At 32.3% G+C, this 21,884-nt stretch overlaps 1 protein-coding gene across 1 annotated transcript; it reads right to left on the bottom strand.

Moving 5' to 3' along the window:
- Positions 1 to 2,510: 2,510 nt before the first annotated feature.
- On the bottom strand, positions 2,511 to 21,790 carry LOC139522344 (phenylalanine--tRNA ligase alpha subunit-like). Its single transcript, XM_071315879.1, has 12 exons — positions 21,607 to 21,790; positions 18,898 to 19,035; positions 17,854 to 17,955; positions 17,355 to 17,473; positions 15,170 to 15,262; positions 14,130 to 14,258; positions 13,577 to 13,692; positions 12,740 to 12,830; positions 12,344 to 12,443; positions 5,685 to 5,931; positions 3,986 to 4,100; positions 2,511 to 3,243 (listed from the first exon to the last, which is right to left on the bottom strand). The coding sequence occupies exons 1-12, from the start codon at positions 21,757 to 21,759 to the stop codon at positions 3,135 to 3,137; spliced, it is 1,512 nt and encodes a 503-aa protein (XP_071171980.1). The 5' UTR covers positions 21,760 to 21,790; the 3' UTR covers positions 2,511 to 3,134.
- Between the last annotated feature and the right edge of the window lie 94 nt (positions 21,791 to 21,884).

Below are 21,884 nucleotides of genomic sequence, written 5' to 3'. Positions count from 1 at the left end.
ATTGAAGTTTCTACAAAACAAGAATGTGTCCATAGTACACAGATGCCCCCCTCACACTTTCATTTTCTATGTTAAGTGGATCATAAAAGAGCAGGGAAAGATACCAAAGGGATAGTCAAACTCATAGATCGAAAACAACCTGACAAACCATGGCTAAACAAGAGGCTGTAACAACAACAGCAAACCGGATTTATTAACATTTATTTGTGTCCTGGCAATATTGCAAGAACCATTACTGATGAATGGTGAAAGTGAAAATCGTCAATATCAAATTTGACCTCCATTTTGTCATCAGTATCAACATATTAAAATTTGAAAAGCTTAGATTGAATGGTTCATGAGTAAATGCAACAACATGAATGGAAACGCCATTTTACAATCTTTCAAGAACCATAACTCCTGAACGGTAAAAGTCAAAATCGTCATTATTGAACTTGACCTCTATTTTGTCATCAGTAACAACATATAAAAATTTTAAAAGCTTTGGTTGAATAGTTCATGAGAAAATGCACGGACACGACTGGAACAACAACGTGAATGGAAACGCCATTTTTCAATCTTTCAAGAACCAGAACTCCTGAACGGTAAAAGTCAAAATCGTCATTATTGAACTTGACCTCTATTTTGTCAGCTTTGGTAGAACAGTTCATGCGTAAATGAACGGACACAACTGTAAACTCCATTTTTCAATCTTTCAAGAACCATAACTCCTGAACGGTAAAAGTCAAAATCGTCATTATTTAATTTGACCTCTATTTTGTCATCAGTAATAACATATTAAAATTTGAGAAGCTTTGGTAGAACAGTTCATGCCTAAATGCACGGACACGACTGGAAACTCAATTTTTCAATCTTTCAAGAACCATAAGTCTTTGATTGCCGCCCACCCGCCGTACATCCCCAATTCAATAACCGACATTTTTGTCACAAAAATCCGGTTAAAAAGAAAAAGACAAACAGACAAATAATACTACACAAGACAAAACATAGAAAATTAAAGACTAAGCAACACTACCCCAGCAAAAACTGGGGTGATCTCAGCTGCTCGGGAAGGGTAAGCAGATTCTGCTCCACATGTGGCACTGGTTGTGATGCTCATGTTAAAAATAATCTGGTAAATAATCTAATTCAGTAAATCACTTTTGTGAAAAGGGAAGGGGATTGTAGTTACGACATAAGGAACATATCCGATATCATCGGTGCAAGTCATTCAATAACGATCAACTAACTTGTGATGGTGTCCGTAAACTTAACAAAGGGATGATTTCAACTGCACCATTTGGAACTCTTGGTTTAATAACTTACTTGTGAGCAGCAACCCTCTATCAAGGAAATCAAGATAGGAAATACATGCTCGGGGATATCCTATCAATTGGGAGACATATACTTTAAATGCAGGCATTGCTTTAATGTTGCTACATAGAAATGGAAAGTTCACAATTGAGAAGAGAAACGGGACAGACAGATGAGCGAACTAATGGTGAAAAGAACACAGAGGAACTAACGCACAGACCTAAAAATATAATGCCCACTTAATACCACTCAATGAGTAAATTATGTCTTAAAAATATTTCCGTCGCAATAAAACCAAATTGGCTCATTTTTCTTAAGATTTTGTAGGAGATAGACACTGACATACTGATCAATAGACCATTTGCCAATTACTGATTTGATTCTGTTATTACACACTTTTTAAACAAATTGTTTTCCTATGTCAATCCTAGACTGGTTCTATACTGAACAAAACATTTCCCCTACGTTTCATTTTATGCAAGAGCAGAGGATCAAATCCCCTGATTCAATTTTTAAAGTAGATATTATAAGGAACATCCAGGTAAAGTTTGGTAACATTTGGTCCAGTAGTTCCAAAGAATATATTTTTTATGAAGTTTACAACAAAATGAGTTAAATAGATCTTTGAATGGATATAACTCCTTTAAGGGGTCATTTGACAATTTCTGCCAAGCTGACTAATTCGAAGATCCTATTATTATGGACTTTAAACGGTTTAAAATTTCTTGCAGACTGTTATGGTTTTTCAAGAAAGTACTAATAACTTTAAAATTTGAATTTGATATTTCAGGTGCAATAACTCCATAAAGGTTGACAGAATTTTCTGAAATTTTAGGAAATAGACTTTGAACTGCAGATAAATTCCTGGTCAAATTTGCTCTAACTGCTTTTGTTTTTGGCATTTTGACAAAAACTTATATTTCAGATGAAATAACTCCCAAATGAAATGTCCAATTTTTTCTTATGATTCAACAGAGGTTATACCTTGGCCCTCATGATGATTTTTATCCATGTAAGATTTGCTCTAACTGCTTTAGTTTTTTATGTATATGCCAAAACTGTATTTTCCGATTGTTTTATAACAGTGGGCATGTTTGGTGATTGATCAAATGACAACAATGCTGATAACGACAATGTGATACCAATATACGACCAAATTTTTATTTTATTCTTGCAGTCTTATAAAAAACTGTATAAAGTAACAAGAAACATCACAATGATATTGCACAACTTTTATTCATACATTCGTAATATAGAAACCAAATACATTTCATTTCAAGATCTCTCATTACAGCATTTACCATATCGATGGTTTCACGGTGCTACTTTATAAGACCACAGATTTTTACTGCATTAGAAAACATTGGCACCACATAAAACTGATATTGATGGACCAAGTAGGATAACATGTGTTTTGGTTACTTTTTTGGAGGGTTGTAATTTTAAGTTCATATTTTATATGACAAGATGAAAATTCTTTATCTCAAATTTTTACAAGATGCAATTATGGCACATGATTACCACTCCTGACAGGAAAAGGTGTGACGTACAACATTCGCAATTAAATACAAGTATTTCTTCTTCACATAAAGTAGCCAAATATTAATCCTGTATACAAAACAATAAATCAGTAAGCTGATTACAGTTGCTAGCACAAATAATTACAATGGATATCGAAAAGACATCAATACCAAAGAGGACTGACAAATTACACTAAAAAAATTCTGTGTATTATTTCTGCCATTTTTTTATTACCTGGTTACCTAGGTACTGAACTGGTCTGAATTTGCTATCACATTATTCATTTAGAGCTAATAAATTAATATAAAACTAATTGTACATTAATGTTTCTCTACTCGACAAATTGGATTATCATAAACCATTTGAAGATCTACTTTAGGTCCTATTAATGTTCTGATGTCATCAATTTTATATTTTATCATGGTGGGTCTGAAAAAAAAGAAAAACATTAATTGATACACTAGCCTAGTGATATAGTTTAATTTTTGATACAAGAGTCATGGTAAAATTCAGTTCTCTACAAACATCTTGTTTTCAACCTTCAACCATGTCAACCTGTCTATTTAGCCAAAAAAATAATTTCTAAGACATGCGAGATTTCAAAAGCATTTTTGAATCATTGCTTAAATTTTCCCCTTAAATTGAAGATGTTGCATTATCTACTTAAATTGACTGGTTCGCTTTATCTTTATTTCTTCATTAAAATCATCAACAGCTCAGTTAAAATGTGTAGAATTATTTTTCAAGTTATTTTTTTCCTGATGCAGTGGTATCTAAGAACCAGATAATTTATTTTATATCAACTTATATAAATATGACATGAAGATAAATTTTCATGTATTTTCTGTTGTTGGGTAGCTATCTCAATGACTTTAACACTGCATCTATTTCTAATTTTTATATAAGTTACAGCTGATTTGGTTAGCTTGCTAGCTGAACTGTGAAGTCATTATTAGGTTAGGTAAACTATCCTCTTTTAAGAGTAGGCTAGTTGACATAACCAATCTATCTGACTGTAGGACTAGACTTCTTTGAAAGGATAATAGTAAACCAAACCTTATAATGACTTCATGGTTCAACTAGCAAGCAAGCTAACAAAAGATATTACCTTTACCTACACATTCAATGCAATCAGCTGTAACTAAAGTTATAACTTTAGTAGTGTCCTTACCTTTCCAATGAGAGTCCCCATGCTATCACAGACACACCCTCAGGTAGCCCCATAGGTAACAACATTTCTGGTCGGAAGATTCCTGAATTTCCTATTTCAACCCACTTCTTCAAACCTATCAATAAAAATTCAAGTCTCTTTAAATCTACTATATATATATATGCATTCTTAAAATACAAAGTTTTACTAACCATGCACTTGACTGTCAGCATCAAAATAAGTATAACTAAATTTTCTAGAACTTCAAAATATTGGACTGTCTAAATGAAAAATATCTTTACAATCAAGAGTTCACTTTGTTTTCAAAAGTAACCATTATACATTATTCTGCTTTTATCATAGTATTAAATAAAATTTACATTAATATATTTAAAATAGAGGACTAATTATTGTGAATTCATTTCATCTATGAGGTACCATTTTTTTTTTTAAAGATTTTGTGTGTATAGGGGAACAAATAATCTAGATAAAATAGTAATTTCCAACTGGCTAGCTTGTGTATTGTCAAAACCACAAAATCGAAGAAAACAAGTGAAACTGCGAGCTACTGCTCACTGATGATACCCCCGCCGCAAGTGGATAATATTAATAGTGTAAAAATATGCAAGTGTTCGGTAAACAGGAAGTTGTCGAGTGATGAATCTGAAAACGCATCACACGGTATAGCTGACTTATAAAAATCCTGAAATCAAATTTCAGAAATCCTTGTATTGTAGTTCCTGAGAAAAATGTGACGAAAATTTTTAACTTGGTTATCATGTGTAAAATCATACAAGTGTTCGTTAAACAGGAAATAGTCGAGTGATGAATCTGAAAACGCATCACACGGTATAGCTGACTTATATAAATCCTGAAACCAAATTTCAGAAATCCTTGTATTGTAGTTCCTGAGAAAAATGTGACGAAAATTTTCAACTTGGCTATCATGTGTAAAATCATACAAGTGTTCGGTAAACAGGAAGTTGTCGAGTGATGAATCTGAAAACGCATCACACTGTATAGCTGACTTATATAAATCCTGAAACCAAATTTCAGAAATCCTTGTATTGTAGTTCCTGAGAAAAATGTGACGAAAATTTTCAACTTGGCTATCATGTGTAAAATCAGACAAGTGTTCGGTAAACAGGAAGTTGTCGATTGATGAATGTGAAAACGCATCACACGGTATGGCTGACATATATAAATGTTGATACCAAATTACAGAAAGGGTGGATGTGTAGTTCCTGAGAAAAATGTGACGAAAGTTTCATGGGACGGACTGACTGACGGACGGACTGACTGACGGACGGACTGATGGACAGACAGAGGTAAAACAGTATACCCCCCTTTTTTAAAGCGGGGGTATAAAAACAATTTCCTCAATCTACTCAGATCAGAACCCTATTAACATGATTAATAAGATTGATTGTTGGTGTTTTAACACCAGTTTTAACGCCACTTTTGTGCTATTTTGTGGCAGCCAGTTTTTATTGGTTGAGGGAGCTAGAGTGCTCAGAGAAAACCAATGACCTTCGATAGGAAAACTGACAATCCTAGTCAATTAAGATTGTAGTCGAGTGCATCCGCACGAGCGGGGTTCGAACTTACAACCTCTGTGTTGACTGACTAGTGATTACTGTAGTAGAACTATTTAAATAACTTGGCCACCGAGGCCCTCTTTTCGGGAAGTGAATCCCCTGTATACTGATAGTATTCTTACCTTCATGGTAACTGAATAGTTCCATACTTGGCTCTGTATACGGATTATAGGTTGGTTTGAAACGTAACTTTGTAATGTTTAATTTTTTAAAGAATTCTTCAATAATGCCCATTAGATTTCCTAATGTTAATCCATAATCTGCTACAACCCCTTCAATCTGGTGGAATTCTGCTAGATGTGTAGCGTCAGTTGTCTCATTTCTGAACACTCGGTCTATTGAAAAATATTTCACTGGTGTGAATGTTTCCTGAAACAGACAGATTTGACATGCATTATCAAGGTAAATCTACTCTTATAACATTTGTATACACTAAAAGTATAAAATCATCAAAGAGCTGAAAGCTCTGAAGAAAAATGACGCCACTGTCTCTAATATTGGGATAGTTTTTATGCAAGTCCTTGATTTTCACATACCGTAATTAGTTTAACAATGCAACATGTATCGTGAGCATATAATTGATATTCGTATATGTGTGTGTGTGTGAAGTGAAGGTGACAACTGGCTGTTTTTTTAAGACAAATGAATAGGTCAAGACTAGCTGAATTGTACAAATAAATACCGTAGAAAGGCTTGTATATTTCTCACTGGTACATAGTCTGAATCTGGGTCCGTTCGCTTCCATTCACGTTTGCGCCCACTCATTTTCACCCCTGTCACTTTCACACCCTACATTGTTCGCACCCAATCTTAATTGGTTTTGTGTTTAATAACTCTGTAAGCAAGTGTTTTCTTATAAGTATAATTGTTGTCATTGTCTCAAAATAAAGTGAGACAGCAATTTTTTTTTGTGTTGAATAAATCTTAATCATGTTTTGGATAAGGTATTGCTAAAAATAATAATAATCCTTTCTAAATAAAGTGGTATTTTGTCAACGTTTTATTTTGTGTTGAATAACTCTTAATCATGTTTTGGTTAGTGTATTGCTATAACTTGTTTCATTGACTTGTTTCAAAATGAAGTGAGATTCTGACTATGTTTGTTTCTGCGTGTTGAATAAATTTTATCATGTTTTGGTTATATTAGTGGATTGCTATGTTTTATTGTTTCGTTGTTTCAGATCAATGGGACCAAGCTGTTAAAAACAATTATCTTTTGTGTTTTTTCCTTTTAAATCTTCAATGTTTTACTCATACCAAGCTATAAATACATTCAGTATTTACACCAAAGCAATTTAAAACAACAACCATGATTTTCCAATTATTCAACTTGAATTTGAATTAAAATTGGGCGCGAATGAGTAGAGTGTGAATGTGCGAACGTGTAGGGTGCGAAAATGTATTGGGCACAAACAGACCTGATACCACACAGTCTGAACCCCCTTCTCCCACAAAATATTAAGTAAATAATCTTTTTGTTACTGCTATCAAAGGTCTAATGAAACTCAGATAGTTTCAAACATTTGTCAAAGAATTCTAGTCAAACTGGCACCTAGTTAAATTGGCACCTGGACAAATCAGCACCTGGTTAAAATCGACACCTGATATAGTCAATTCGTCACCCATGTTAAATATATATTTTTAACAGTATTTTACGCAATAGGGTAAAAATAAGAAAGGGGTTGCCAGAATTTTTTTCAGTATTTAAGCAAAAAGAGTTAAATACTAACTTTCACATTTTTGGGTGTTCATGTACATTTTGTATATATTTATTTTTCTCAACTAATGACTTTTTTGGTGTATTTTTAATGATATATATATATATATGAATAGTCCAAATAATTATTACGTCTGGCAAGGCTTTTTAATTTTATTCTGGAACACCTTCCTATAACCGCAAGGATATGTTAATTTTTTTTCTGGGACGCCTTCCTACGAACGTCGTCCCAGAAAAATAATAAAATAGCCTTGCCAGACGTCATAATTATTTGGACTAATACATGAGGTATTGTGTATTTTTCTGCATTATTTCAACCAGTTGAGCATTTTACAGGATTGTTGGTTTAATGCTGTTTAAACTTTACTGAAAGACAAACACCTTAAATTTGCTAATTATTTGGCATGAAAGTTTGATTTATTGAAAGGGACTCATAGTTTTCCATTTTATTTTAATAATTGACTTGTTTTTACAATTACACAAATTGTCTAATTGTTAAAACAACAGCTTTTGTAAGGGCTTCGTTGTTTACCTTTATACACTACATATTCACTTTCGTTTCGTGGTTTACCAAAATACACAACAACATATTCACTATGTACTTGGTAACAGTAATTAATTAATTGAATAGAAAATATTATAACAAATATTATTGGATGCCGAATTGACGTCAAATAGGTGCCGATTTGACTAGATGCCAATTTAACCAGGTGCCGACTTGACTTGTACGTTTCAATTCCTCTGCGATCGTTTGCGGTATTTTCTTGAGAAAACCTATTTTCCATCATCAAAGAGAAGAAGAAACTGCTTTAAAATGATTCTGGAACGCTTCATGATTGTTAAAATAAGTTTAATTCACTCAAAAACAATTTTAAAACTTGCGATTAAACAGGAAGTTTCCAAAGCACGTGTAAAAGAAGAAATTAACCGGTGAGAGTGGAAATCCGTATATGACAGATATCCCTATAGTACGACTTTGAAAGTAAAACAGTTCAATCCTTTTGTAAAACAATCTTTAATATACCTATCACATTAATGTTTGAAGGGTCTTAAGCTTATTCAAACCATATAAGTCGGTATGAAACACCAAAACGGAATGAACAATAACCGATTACGTTTTGTAGTTTACAAATTTTAAAACTGGTTCCCGTCAAACTACAACACTTTGTTCGAGTGTAGTGGAATACAAGCAAAAACCAGTGTAAACTGGGTCCTGGCTGTATTAATACTACACAATGATGATGGAGATAACACAAGCAGATTCCAGTTTGTATGGAAAATAGGAAATACGAAACCAAGCGCGGTAGGCAGAGAAATGTAATGAAGTTCAGGTCGGCAGTTATGGAACAATGACTGCGTCATTTTCCAATAAGCCGTAAATAGAAAATTTTTCATGCTGAAAATATAAAATGAATGCCTTTTTTTCATTAAATGTTTTGATACATTTGTTTGATTTTGATAAGGTTGATTCAATGTTTTATCAACCCCAAAGATTTGATATTCACTGAGGCCAATGGCAGAGGGTGAATGTCATATCTCTGGGGTTGATAAATCATTGTATCAACATAATCAAAATCAAAAGTCAACAATTGATTTATTAGAGGTCTTTTTAAACCTCTCCAATTTTATAGTATTTTCTCAAGATAATTTGTTAGTCTTGTATGTTTTTTACTTTTGGTTCATTTTTGTTTTTGTGTTTAGTGTGTCGTCAATTTTCTCTGAAAAAGTTCAAATTTTTGTTTAGGGGCCAGCTGAAGCTCCTCTCAGAGTGCAGGATTTTCTTGCTGTATTAAAGACCCATTGGTGGCTTTAGGCTGTTTTTAATTCTTTGGTCAGGTTGTTGTCTCTTTGACATATCCCCTGTTTCCATTCTCAAATTTATGTTTGATAGGTGCAGACATGATAATTGCCATATGATCAATGGTTTGTTGGATAGGTACAGAATTTTGTCTATGGAGCCATCAAAGAGATTGTGCAAATGTTCTTGAAAGTACATAGGCTTTCTTTATGTTATACATATTTGTGTTTTGTTCATTAATTAGGCCGTTAGCTTTCTTGTTTGAATTGTTATACATTTTTGATTTCTGGAACTTTTATAGCTGACTATTCAGTATGGACTATGCTCATTGTAGAACAGAAGCCTGTAATTTAGTGGTTGTCGTTTGATGGATTGTTACATATTTGTTTTTCATTCATTTTTTTGTTCATTAATAGCAAATTACAATATACAAGAGGCTCTCAAGAGCCTGAATCGCTCACCTGGTAAACAATGCCTTATTGAACATATTGAACCATGCCAGGCAAACATGTACAGCTAACAATTCTTCAATATTACAAATATATATGACTTACTGTTTATAAATAAAGAAAATGAGACCAAAACACTTAAAACTTAGCAATGGACTGTGAAAATGAGGTCAAGTTCAAATAAAACCTGCGTAACCGACATATAGATCATAAAATATTTTCATACACCAAATATAGTTGACCTAATGCATAAAGTATTAAAAAAATAGACCAAAACTAAAAAAGTTAACTTTGTACCCTGTGTTCTATTTTTAGCCATGACGGCCATGTTTTTAGACAAAATAGAAAATAAAACACAAACTTTATTTTATACACCCTACTGATCATTCAGTTGAAGTTTGGTTGAATTTGGTTGAGTAGTTTTAGAGGAGAAGATTTTTTAAAGTTAGCAAATATGATGAACAAATTGTGAAAAAATTGTCATTAAAGGACAATAACCCCTTAAGGGGTCAATTGACAATTTTGGTCATATTTAACTTATTTGTAGATCTTACTTTACTGATAATTTTTGCTGTTTACAGTTTATCTTTATCTATAATGATATTCAAGATAATGACCAAAAACTGCAAAATTTCCTTAAAATTACCAATTAAGTGGCAGCAACCCAACAATGGTTTGTTTGATTCGTCTGAAAATTTCAGGGCTGATAGATCTTGACCTAATGAACATTTTAACCCCATGTCAGATTTGCTCTAAATGCTTTCGTTTTTGAGATATAAGCCAAAAACTGCATTTGACCCCTATGTTCTATTTAAAGTAAGGGCGGCCATGTTTTTTGACGGATCAAAAATCGAAGCACACACTTTGTGAAGGATAATCTAAGGAACTATCATGCTAAGTTTCATCCAAATCCATTCAGTAGTTTCAGAGGAGAAGATGTTTTAAAGTTAGCAAATATGATGAACAAATTGTGAAAAATTGTCATTAAAGGACATTTACCCCTTAAGGAGGCTCGCGGGTATAAGATTTTCAGAAAAAAATTAAACGTTAATTTTTCATTACAAATTTTATTGATTACCTTTAGTAGCTGTTACTTTATCATATGGTACAAAAATCATTCCAAAAAATAAATTCGTGTTGGCCCCAGCGGACTTTTAAAATGTAGATGTCATTGAAAAAGCTTCAAATTATCTCCCTTTGGTGCAAAAATGCCATTTTTTGGCATAAAAATTGAAATATCTTTTCTAACTCATCGGTGACCTATATTTTTTATTGTTGTTTTCGAATAAGCTGTACATAGACTAAATAATTGTAAAATTTTAGTGATTTCTGTAATTTAGTTCTTTTTTTATTTCGATATTGCCGCTATTTCTCCTATTAGTTCAACAGAAAAAAAGGACATTAACAAAAATGTATGCTCCTTTCGAAGGCAGATTGTGAGCGTAAATGAACGGTGACCCCATTTTTTTATTTCATTTTTCTATTAAGTATAAGATAAAGTTCATTTATAGAAAAATATAGAGAAATCCTATATTAAATAAAAAAAATCATTTAGACCCGCGAGCCCCCTTAAGGGGTCAATTGACAATTTTGGTCATATTAACCTATTTGTAGATCTTACTTTGCTGATCATTTTTGCTGTTTACAGTTTATCTTCATCTATAATAATATTCAAGATAATGACCAAAAACTGCAAAATTTCCTTAAAATTACCAATTAAGTGGCAGCAACCCAACAATGGTTTGTTTGATTCATCTGAAAATTTCTGGGCTGATTAGATCTTGACCTAATGAACATTTCTACCCCATGTCAGATTTGCTCTAAATGCTTCCGTTTTTGAGATATAAGCCAAAAACTGCATTTGACCCCTATGTTCTATTTTAAGTAACGGCAGCCATGTTTTTTGATGGATCAAAAATCGAAGCACACACTTTGTGCAGGATAATCTAAGGAACAATTATTTTAAGTTTCATTCAAATCCATTCAGTAGTTTCAGAGGAGAAGATGTTTGAAAAATTGTTAACGACGACGACGACGACGACGCACACACTTTGTGAAGGATAATCTAAGGAACTATCATGCTAAGTTTCATCCAAATCCATTCAGTAGTTTCAGAGGAGAAGATTTTTTAAAGTTAGCAAATATGATGAACAAATTGTGAAAAATTGTCATTAAAGGACATTTACCCCTTAAGGGGTCAATTGACAATTTTGGTCATATTAACCTATTTGTAGATCTTACTTTGCTGATCATTTTTGCTGTTTACAGTTTATCTTCATCTATAATAATATTCAAGATAATGACCAAAAACTGCAAAATTTCCTTAAAATTACCAATTAAGTGGCAGCAACCCAACAATGGTTTGTTTGATTCATCTGAAAATTTCTGGGCTGATAGATCTTGACCTAATGAACATTTCTACCCCATGTCAGATTTGCTCTAAATGCTTCCGTTTTTGAGATATAAACCAAAAACTGCATTTGACCCCTATGTTCTATTTTAAGTAACGGCAGCCATGTTTTTTGATGGATCAAAAATCGAAGCACACACTTTATGCAGGATAATCTAAGGAACAATTATTTTAAGTTTCATTCAAATCCATTCAGTAGTTTCAGAGGAGAAGATGTTTGAAAAATTGTTAACGACGACGACGACGGACGCCAAGTGATGAGAAAAGCTCACATGGCCTTTTAGGCCAGGTGAGCTAAAAACCTATTTCATTTTATCATTTTCCAGGATGATCGCATTCTACATTGTATTATCTACGTTGTTATCATTAACATTAAGAGTTTGTCTATACATATTAATTAACCTTACCTGTTGAGCTAATTTATACAGCATTCTAGCACTAACAGCTGTAGTATGAGTTCTTAGGATATTTTTCTCTGCTTCTTCTGTTTTCCATTCTACCTTATACCTGTAATAGAATTGAGTTTATGTATGCCAAAGTATTCAATCTACCGTAGTTATACCTTTAAAAAAATATTATGTTATGTATGCCGAAGTATTAACTTTTTGTGTGCATCATATCAATTCCACAATTAACGAAATATTAAATGATGAAATTCAGGTAAATCTAGTGCGAAATATCCAATCAATGTCTAACAAACTAATTTTCAATTTAAACTCATAAACAACAAGGGAATCAGATAGGACCTGCTCATTGGTAACCACACTGAACAAGATAAGATATTAGATATATTAATATATTACCCTTGAGACCCATAACCTCCTTCAGCATGTACTCTTTTAACTCTTTGTAAATAATCTGGAGGAACCCGTTTTATATCTGAAACCTGTGGCTCTGTAAAAGATTAAATTCCTATTACATATATATTAACTACATACAGTAAAATATTATCAATGTTCTTGCTCACTACATAACCATTTTAAAAGGCTAAGGACACTATATATCATTCACCTTTACATCATTGTTTTTTGCAGAATATTTCTTAAACCTTGTGAATGGTTAAAAGCCTTAATACTATTGATTTTATTAACCATATAATGCCTGAAACAGAGAATACACCAATATTGTCCAGTAACCTTTGCTATCACAGAGACCACTAATGCACAAGGTACAATTTTATGTCTTTAAACATCGTATAAATGATTTTGTTAGTAAATATGATAACATATAAACACAAATATTGAAAAATAGTTTTGACTGATAAATTCATCCATTTTGACATATCTACAACTGTTAGGGTTTTAAAACTTGATGTTATTGTGGATGGAAAATTACATCAATACACATATAACACTAAAACAAGTGTGTCTGTGTGTGAGTGTGTGTTCAAGTTTACCTAATACAAAGAAAGTGGCATTGGCATCTCTAGCAGGATTCTGTTGTGGTTGGAACATACATTAGTGTGTATGTATGTGTGTGTGCATCTGTTTAATTTGACCTGATACAAAGAAGGTGTCATAGGCATCTCTTGCAGGATGTTGTATGTATGTGTGTGTGTTTAAGATTACCTGATATAAAGAAGGTGTCATGGGCGTCTCTGGCAGGATGTTGTATGTGTATATGTGTGTAATAAAGTTTACCTGATACAAAGAAGGTGTCATGGGCATCTCTAGCAGGATGCTGTTGTGGTTGGAAAAGTGCATCGAAATTCCAGAAACAACTCTCAACAAAGTTATTGGTTGGCATTTCTGTGAAACTGATATATTATATGACAATTTTAATAAGATGCTGCGCACACAAAATCACATAAAGAAAGTCTTCTTTTTTTTTCTATAAATCATGGATCAACTTTTCATTATAATTAACTTTTATTGTATTTAAATAAACATAACTACGTATACTATATCTTATTATAGTAAAGTGGATACATAGTTCACAATTACATCTTTTTTTATGCATTTATCCTATATCCGTATACATTAATTGTACATACATTTTGTGCTAAAAATACATTTTATCTCTATTTTTCTCATTACTTCTTCCTTTCTTATTCTGGATTCTACACAAAAAGACATTTTTTCTCCACGTTCAAAAGATGTAAAAATTGAATGGTATTTGTCATTCTAGAGTACAGTGTCACATGTAAACAAGTTAACATTCATAGACTTTTAATATTTTTTAAAATGTAAATACCCCATTTCTAAGAAGATCTGTCTGTAAGCTGCTCTGACCTTCAATAAGGGATGTAAATGTCCACCATTTGGTGGAATACCTAAAGCATCAAAGTTATATTCCTTGAAATTTTTTGTTTTCCATGAACCACTGAAATGAAAAAGAGAATGTTTTACAAATTCTGTCTTTAAATACTCTTTTGACTCTATGTCACTCTTTTTACTGTCGTAAACTTATAGAGTAACAAGAATTTGTCCATAGTACACAGATGCCCTATCCGCACTATCATTTTCTATGTTCAGTGGATTGTGAAAGTGGGGTAAAAACTCTTATTTGGCATTAAATTTAGAAAGATCATATCATAGGGAACATGTGTACTAAGTTTCTAGTTGACTCAACTTCAACTTCATCAAAAACAACCTTGACCAGAAACTTTAACCTGAAGCAGGACAGACGAACAAACAAACAGACCCACAGACCAGAAAACATAATGTCCATAATGGAGCATAAAAACAGAAAATTGTTTTCCCCCCTTGTAATTGGTGTAAAAATTTAAAAAAAATATATATTCTTTAAGACTGTCTACCTAACATCAGAAAAAAGAAATAAAGAATACTTTTTTCACTATGCCATCTACATTTAATCACACATTTTGTCATAACACTATCTTTTTTATATAGCTTACTATAATGTATGGTTTGTTCATTGTTGAAGGCTGTACAGTGACCTGAATCTGATTACATCTTTGTTGTTTGATCTTGATGGATAGTTGTCTCATTGCCAATTATACCACATCTCCTTACTTTCATATGAATATCAATTACTTTCAATACCTGTTCATAACAATAGTCTAGATAGATAAATGGTTTAAACCCAAATTTTGTGTCTGAATCTACAGGTAATATAGACGGTTTGTTGTATGTCTTTGTATGTACCTATATCTTCTCAGTTGTTGTTTTTCATATTAACTGTTGTACTGTTTAATGTGTTTTAAATTTTTCTTCTCATTTTTAAGTATAATTTTAGGTCATAAAGAGATGAAATCAATTAAATATCTATACCTTTGTAACATTTCCGGTGTGAGATCAACTTCTGGTTTCTCTATGGTAAGACTGAAGTTATCTCCCTTTGTGATTTCATAGCTTGTTATTTTTCTACAAAAAAATGATAAATATGTATTCAATTTGTTATCCTTTTAACTTTAATTTAAATAATAAAGTCATTTTTGTTGTCTGTAAAGTCTACTTAACATAGTTTAAACTAAAACTGAAGAATGACTGAAATAAAAGACACAAAGAACTAAACACAACATATAGAAGTAAGCTATTTCAAAAACAAACCAAAACAATTTTTTTTTTCTATAAATGACTGTTACAATGATAAACTTTAACAAACAGCAAATTTTCAAAAGAGGATATACTTTTCATGTCAATAAATATCAGTTCTTCAATTTAAAAACTCAAATGCAAAAATTACAAATGCAGTTTTCATGTCTTCAATGAATTTCAATTCTCTTTTAATTAGGCCAACTAAAATTAATTAGATTTTCATCCAAATTTTTGAAAAAAATGGGGCGGGTGGGAGGATTTTATTTTTTAAATTTTATTTCATATGAAACCGTCTGGTCACGTGTTATTCATATATGCAAGTGTAATAATAAGCTTATATCATGTAAATACATCCATAAGGTGTCTTGTATAAGACAATAACAATTAAAACCAAGGAGTAACCAAAGACTCATTAAACCAAAAGACATTTACATCAACAGTTACAAATAATAAGTAGGAAACAACACGAACTCCACTAAAAACCAGGAGTGAAATCAGGTGCTCCGGAAGGGTAAGCATTTCCTGCACCGTATACGGCACCCGTCATGTTATTTCTTTGTTCAGTTCGGTAATGATGGAAGGTTATTATGACTGAGGAAGAATATCACTGAGATATGATTTCTGACACACTTTTGTCATAATGGCCAATCAGCTCATGATGGGACCATAAAATTGCTTGAGTGATGACCTTAATTTGATTGACTCATAGCCCTGTCTTTGCAACTTTTGAGAAAGCAGTATTCCTCGTTCAACAAAATCATCGTAATTTGAGCTACCTCTAGAGTAACGTATCAATTGAGACACATATACTCCATATGCTGGTGCCGCTTTTTCAAATTCGTAAATATATATCTCTGATTGGCAATCACTGTTATTCATGTAATTGCCGCTTTAGGAACCTATTTTATAGTAAACAGCAGAAATGTGGAGAAATTTTCTCTTCAGTTGGACTACCTACATCAAATGTATTTTGCTTTCTAAGCAATGTTTTGTTGTCCTAATAAAAATGAAGCAAATGCATTGGTATGCAACACAAGTACGATAAGTACAGAATAAAATGAAACTCAAACAGTGTTGAAATAATCGGTCCTTAGTATGCAAGATGCAAATATAATTACGATGTAAAACATAAAGTTGTTTAATGACTCTATCTTGGGTATTGTGACAGAGGATGTTTGCTGTTTTTCTACAAAAAACGAAAGGCATGGCTAAATCTAAATCTAAGAGCTTGCTATAAATTAATAAATTAAAAATGCGTATGTTTGTCGATTTTCTGAACTCAATATACAGTCACCAATCTAAAAAGTTCATGCTTGTGTAAATTTCTTTATTCCAGTCAAATGTGTTCCACGATTTTTACGCTTTTGGGTTTCATTCACAGTCAAAATTTCTTGACACAAAGTCATTGTATAAATAAAATAAATCCAAGGTGTTTTATTTACAAACATTTGTGTCATTTGTGACATACGACGATTTGCGTTCTTGGACACAGCGTATCTCGTAATCAATCTCTATTCTCGGTAAAGGATTTTGTCATCATAGATCAGAATATATCGACTTTATGATTTCAGTAAGAATACTCTGTGAAATACGAAAACCGTATTTTGAAACAGGAAGTTTTACATGAAGCGAAATTATCGACAGTTACCGGTAACGGAAATGAACAAAATCCAGAAATCATAATTTTTTCAAAAATTAAAAAAATCGGGGCGGGCGGGGATGAAAATCTATCAATTAATTTTAATTGGCCTTATTGTAGTGACTGAATGCAAAAGTTTAAAGATAATTTTAATTTTGTGATGTGAGAAAGCCAAAACTATGAATTTTGCAAAAGATGCGATAGGTAAATTAAGATTTTATATCACTATCTATCATAAAACAAATCTCATCTATTAGTGTAAATAAATTATAAACGTACACTTCTGTAATAAGTTTTCTCTTCTTGTATTCAGCCTTTTGCTCATCTGTTAAGGAATCTGTCTGATCCTGTTGAAGTTTCACGAGGTTCTTCTGAATAACGTCTTCTATTTTGTCAGCCTGGAAAAAGGAAGAACAGGTCAGATAAGCTAAAAATAGTCTTCTTTTGATTATAAGTTTTTTTTGTGATCTTTTTAATAAAGGGAAAATTTCAGAGTTTTATATTGTTACTTGAAAGACTTATGCAAGTAATTCCAAACATAAATTTATAATGTATCTTGTTCAGTTTGAACACTGATCATGCAGCTTTCAACATGTAAAATGTATGTATGAAGGTATTGCACATTATTAAAATTTCCAGTAAGACCAATAACAGTAATCTATGTTAACAGAATTTATTAATACATTTTCTGAGTCAATCAAGGAATCCAGATAATCATGAAAAGAAGAGTACTTATAAATCAGTACAAGAAAAAAATAGTGTTCTATTCTAATCTTACCTTTTTGTTGACCTTTGGTCCTCCTTCAGCCTTTTTATCCATCACGATCCATCCTGCCTGCATAGCTTTACTGAATCCAATCTTAGCATTAGGTACAGTTTTCTGTAAGTACAAGCATTGACAATTTTAATAATGTATTTGTTTATACATATATCTTGGAACAACTATGTATAAAGGTCAGTCTAGGTAACAACTGAATATTTATTATTCAGGTAAAATATTGAGGTCCCTTGTCTTGGATCAACTATGTATAAATGTCAGTCTAGGTAACAACTGAATATTTCTTATTCAGGTAAAATATTGAGGTCCCTGGTCTTGCATGATGCATGTGGAAAAATATAATTTGACAGTTCATTGAAAATTGGATAAATCTTGCTAATATATTTGTAAGTAAGAAAACCTCTCAAAATTAGATGGCGACAACTTGACAACATACATTATAACTGAAGGCCAAAGAATTTTTTCACATTAGATTTCAAATTCAGTATCCTTTTATTTAAACTGTTAATTTCATATATATATTTACAGCTGAAGTCAACAAAGCAAATTCCTCAAGAATTGATTATTCTACTTTCGATTTTGAAATTATATGTCCTATAAATTTGAATGATGAGTGAAACGCATTACATTAAACCTTTGTTTTAAATTCATTCTTGTAACAGTATAAAGTATTGAGCATGTGGTATTATTATTGTTTGTGTTTCATTAAGTAGAAATGATAAATGTTTTACTCTTGTGATAAAGTATTGAGATGAATCATGAGTATTTAAACTGGTAGACATACATGTTCTTTTGCATCTCAACTAGTTCATACGAGTAAGATGCATCTGCAAAATCTTCCTAATCCACTAACAAAAACAAAATAATTAATTTTTAAAAACAAGACTCTGTATTGATGAAGGTCGTACTTTTACATGTATCTTTAATTTTTACATATTGTGACTTGGATGGACAGGTGTCTCATTGCCACTCTTACAATATCTTCTCATTTATATTAACAGAATCACAACTTTGATTGGACTTGGTAAGCAGATTGATACATACCATAATTTGTGCTTGTGAAGTTCCAGCATCAGGGATGGCATAGTACACCCTGGCTTCATGACTCCCGTTAGTGGCAACATCTCTTCCTTCATCAGTTAATTCCCATCTTTTATTAACTATCTGTTCTGCTTTTATTAACTGTTAATACAGAATTATGTAATTTAGTATATATGTTAGCTTTGCTGAGGACAAATGCTTTAAAATTATGTAAACTTTCTTGTAGCTAAAGTATGCATGTTTCGGTTGATACCTTCATTATTAGGAGCTCCCATCAGAAGCTTGGAGGGTACAGTGGTATCCATGAACACTCCCTAACAGGATTAATGGAGATGTGTCACTAACATATGTACAACCCACCACCATGGACAAATCCCCAACCCAACACCATTTTTTAATTTTAATGGATCCCAATTGCCGGAACGTTTGATTTACATTATCCGGAAATTCGGGTCTGTTAAATTTTAACGGATTTTAAATTTTATAATCACTGGAGTGGAAGTGACGTTTCGTTGGTAATTGTGGGAAATCATTTCCAAACAAAATAAATATCCCCCCACTTCAAATGGAATCATATCTTATTTAATCCTTTCTTTTGTATATTTCTGGAAATATTTTAAATCAATAAGCACAATCAAAGAGCTGATAGCTCTGAAGTGGAAGAAGGTGAATAAAAGGTAACTTGAATTACCATAAAAGCAGCCCCACTTACCCAGGCTGCTTTGTTCCATTATCGTTAAAATGTATTTTTTTTCTTCAAACAAGAAAAGGTCATAAGTACATGGATTTCCCATCCGTACAATCATTTTCTATGTTCAGTTGACTATGAAAATTAGGTAAAATCTTTAATTTGGCAGTAATTAAGAAGATCATATCAAGAGGAACACATGTGTACTAAGTTTCAAGTTGATTGGATTTCAACTTCATCAAAAACTACCTCGACCATAAACTTTATAACCAGAAGCAGGACGGACGGACAGACTAGAAAACATATTGCCCATAAATGGAGCATAAAAATAGTAAGACTTGTTACATACCTGCCAACTTTTGAAAGTTCCCATATGGGTTTTTACTGCACAACAACAAAATTAAAGGTTACAATTTTTAGCGATGTATTTTGCAAGATCTGGATTGTCTAGAAAAAGTGTCATATTTGTATGAACTTACATGACTTACATGCCTTTTCCTTAAGTCTGTTTGCATAATTCTAGTTGTATATTAAATCGGTAGAAAAATTATACATGAAGATAGCAGAAGCTAGACTATTAGCCTAGTTGCACATATTTTATGTTGATTTCTAACCAGTTATAAACAAATTTAGTATATAAACTTCAATTTAATCCTTGAAAGGAGGTCTAAATTAATAAAATAATTTATAAATTTTAATTTTTTTATTTGTCCAAAATCATTTAAATTCATTTAATCAACATCCTTTTATGATTATTTGATTAAAATATTAATCATTTATAGTCTTTTTACCATTTACATTTTTAAAAGCAAAATAACTGAAAACAGGATAAAACAAAGGGAAGTAACAAAAAAGTATTTCAATATTCCCAATACACATCGTTTTGATAACACAACGGCAGTTAGCCGGAGGTAAACATCGTTGATTACCAGTATGTTTGACACCCAAGCTGTCAAGTGAAGCCATATAATTATACATCTTCTTTGATGTTCAGGTAAAATTTAACACAGGTGTCAATTACACCCGTACAGTAGTAAGAAATGATCAAATATGGCGTCTGAAAAATTTCATACACGGGAGTTTTTTCTCCTAAACGGGAGGTTCACATGTATGCTACGAAGGGCATCTAATTCACATGACAAAGGAAACCCATGAATAAAGATAACACTTTATATATCCTTTTTATTTATATAAAAATAAAATCTTCTTGTCTGCAGGATTGCAAATTCGTAACTTCAAGGGCGAAATTGTAAACAGGGCGAGTTGTACCGATACCAAATTCACGCATGCGTAATACAAATATTTACAGTTAAAACATCCTGTTACAAGTAAACAAATTACGTTCATGTGGATGAGATGAAATCTAATAATTTACATAAATAAAAGGGTCATATTTACGATAGTGATTGTTTTACAATCATAATTTACAAATTAAATGATTCAGATGCCCAATCATGTGTAAAAATCGGTGTCAGGAATCTAAGTTGTTTTGAAATTGTAATACACGAAATGAATGCGGCATACGGAGACTCAAAGCCAATGGTCGGCCCCTTAAGTCTTCAGAAGACTTGACGTCTTCTTCCACTAAAAAAGATAGGACTTTGTAACTACGTAATTTTTTTTAACCGGCAACGAAAAGTTCTCGTCAAAATTAGGTGTCAAAGTTCCCCCCCAAATTTGCTCTCAAACTCAAGACGTAAAAAATGGCTTCAGCGTTATGACGTCGTAGGAAGGCGTCCCAGAAAAAAAAATAAAATAGCCTTGCCAGACTTCATAATTATTTGGACTAAGGTAATGCCTGCCTCATATTGCACAGCTTTGAAAAAGTTAACTAAGGAAATGGGACAACTCGGATGGATTAATGAATTAACTTGGACTGTCTATAAAGTCATCTTACGACATAAGGAAATAACATACACATTTACAATAGGGCCTTTACAATAACAGAATGATTCATTTATTGCATCATCTGATATTTTTCGCTTGCAGAATTGTTATGTGTTGGTTTCGAATAAAGGTATCACCTCTCCAAATGACTGAAGACTCTTTATGGCCCCAACAATTTTTTGGTGGTCTTCTTTCAACTCTATTGCTAGTTCAAGTGAATTTATATGCCCCTTTTTATCAACATGCTGTAAAACCACTTCGGCCAGAGTCTCGGCCATGTTGTCGCTCATGCGTTTCTGCGGTCCTGTAAAAGTGCTAGTTTGAAAAAATATTTTTTCTGCAAATAAGAAATTAATTGTATTTTTGTTGCGAGTTGTTTGTATCAACATCAATATGCAGGTGGTTGTGTTTACTA

The sequence above is a fragment of the Mytilus edulis genome, chromosome 1, assembly GCF_963676685.1.
Source record: "Mytilus edulis chromosome 1, xbMytEdul2.2, whole genome shotgun sequence".
In the NCBI taxonomy this organism is placed as follows: domain Eukaryota; kingdom Metazoa; phylum Mollusca; class Bivalvia; order Mytilida; family Mytilidae; genus Mytilus; species Mytilus edulis.
The sequence above is the reverse complement of the archived record's forward strand: the minus strand, read 5'-3'. Positions and strand labels throughout refer to the sequence as shown.

Coding starts and splice junctions, on each gene's coding strand:
- LOC139522344 (XM_071315879.1), bottom strand. CDS start 21,759: ATGAGCGACAACATGGCCGAGACTCTGGCCGAAGTGGTTTTACAGCAT. Junction 17,956..18,897: donor CTTCACAAGCACAAATTATG/GTATGTATCAAT, acceptor TTGTACTTACAG/AAAACTGTACCTAATGCTAA. Junction 14,259..15,169: donor ACACCGGAAATGTTACAAAG/GTATAGATATTT, acceptor TTTTCATTTCAG/TGGTTCATGGAAAACAAAAA.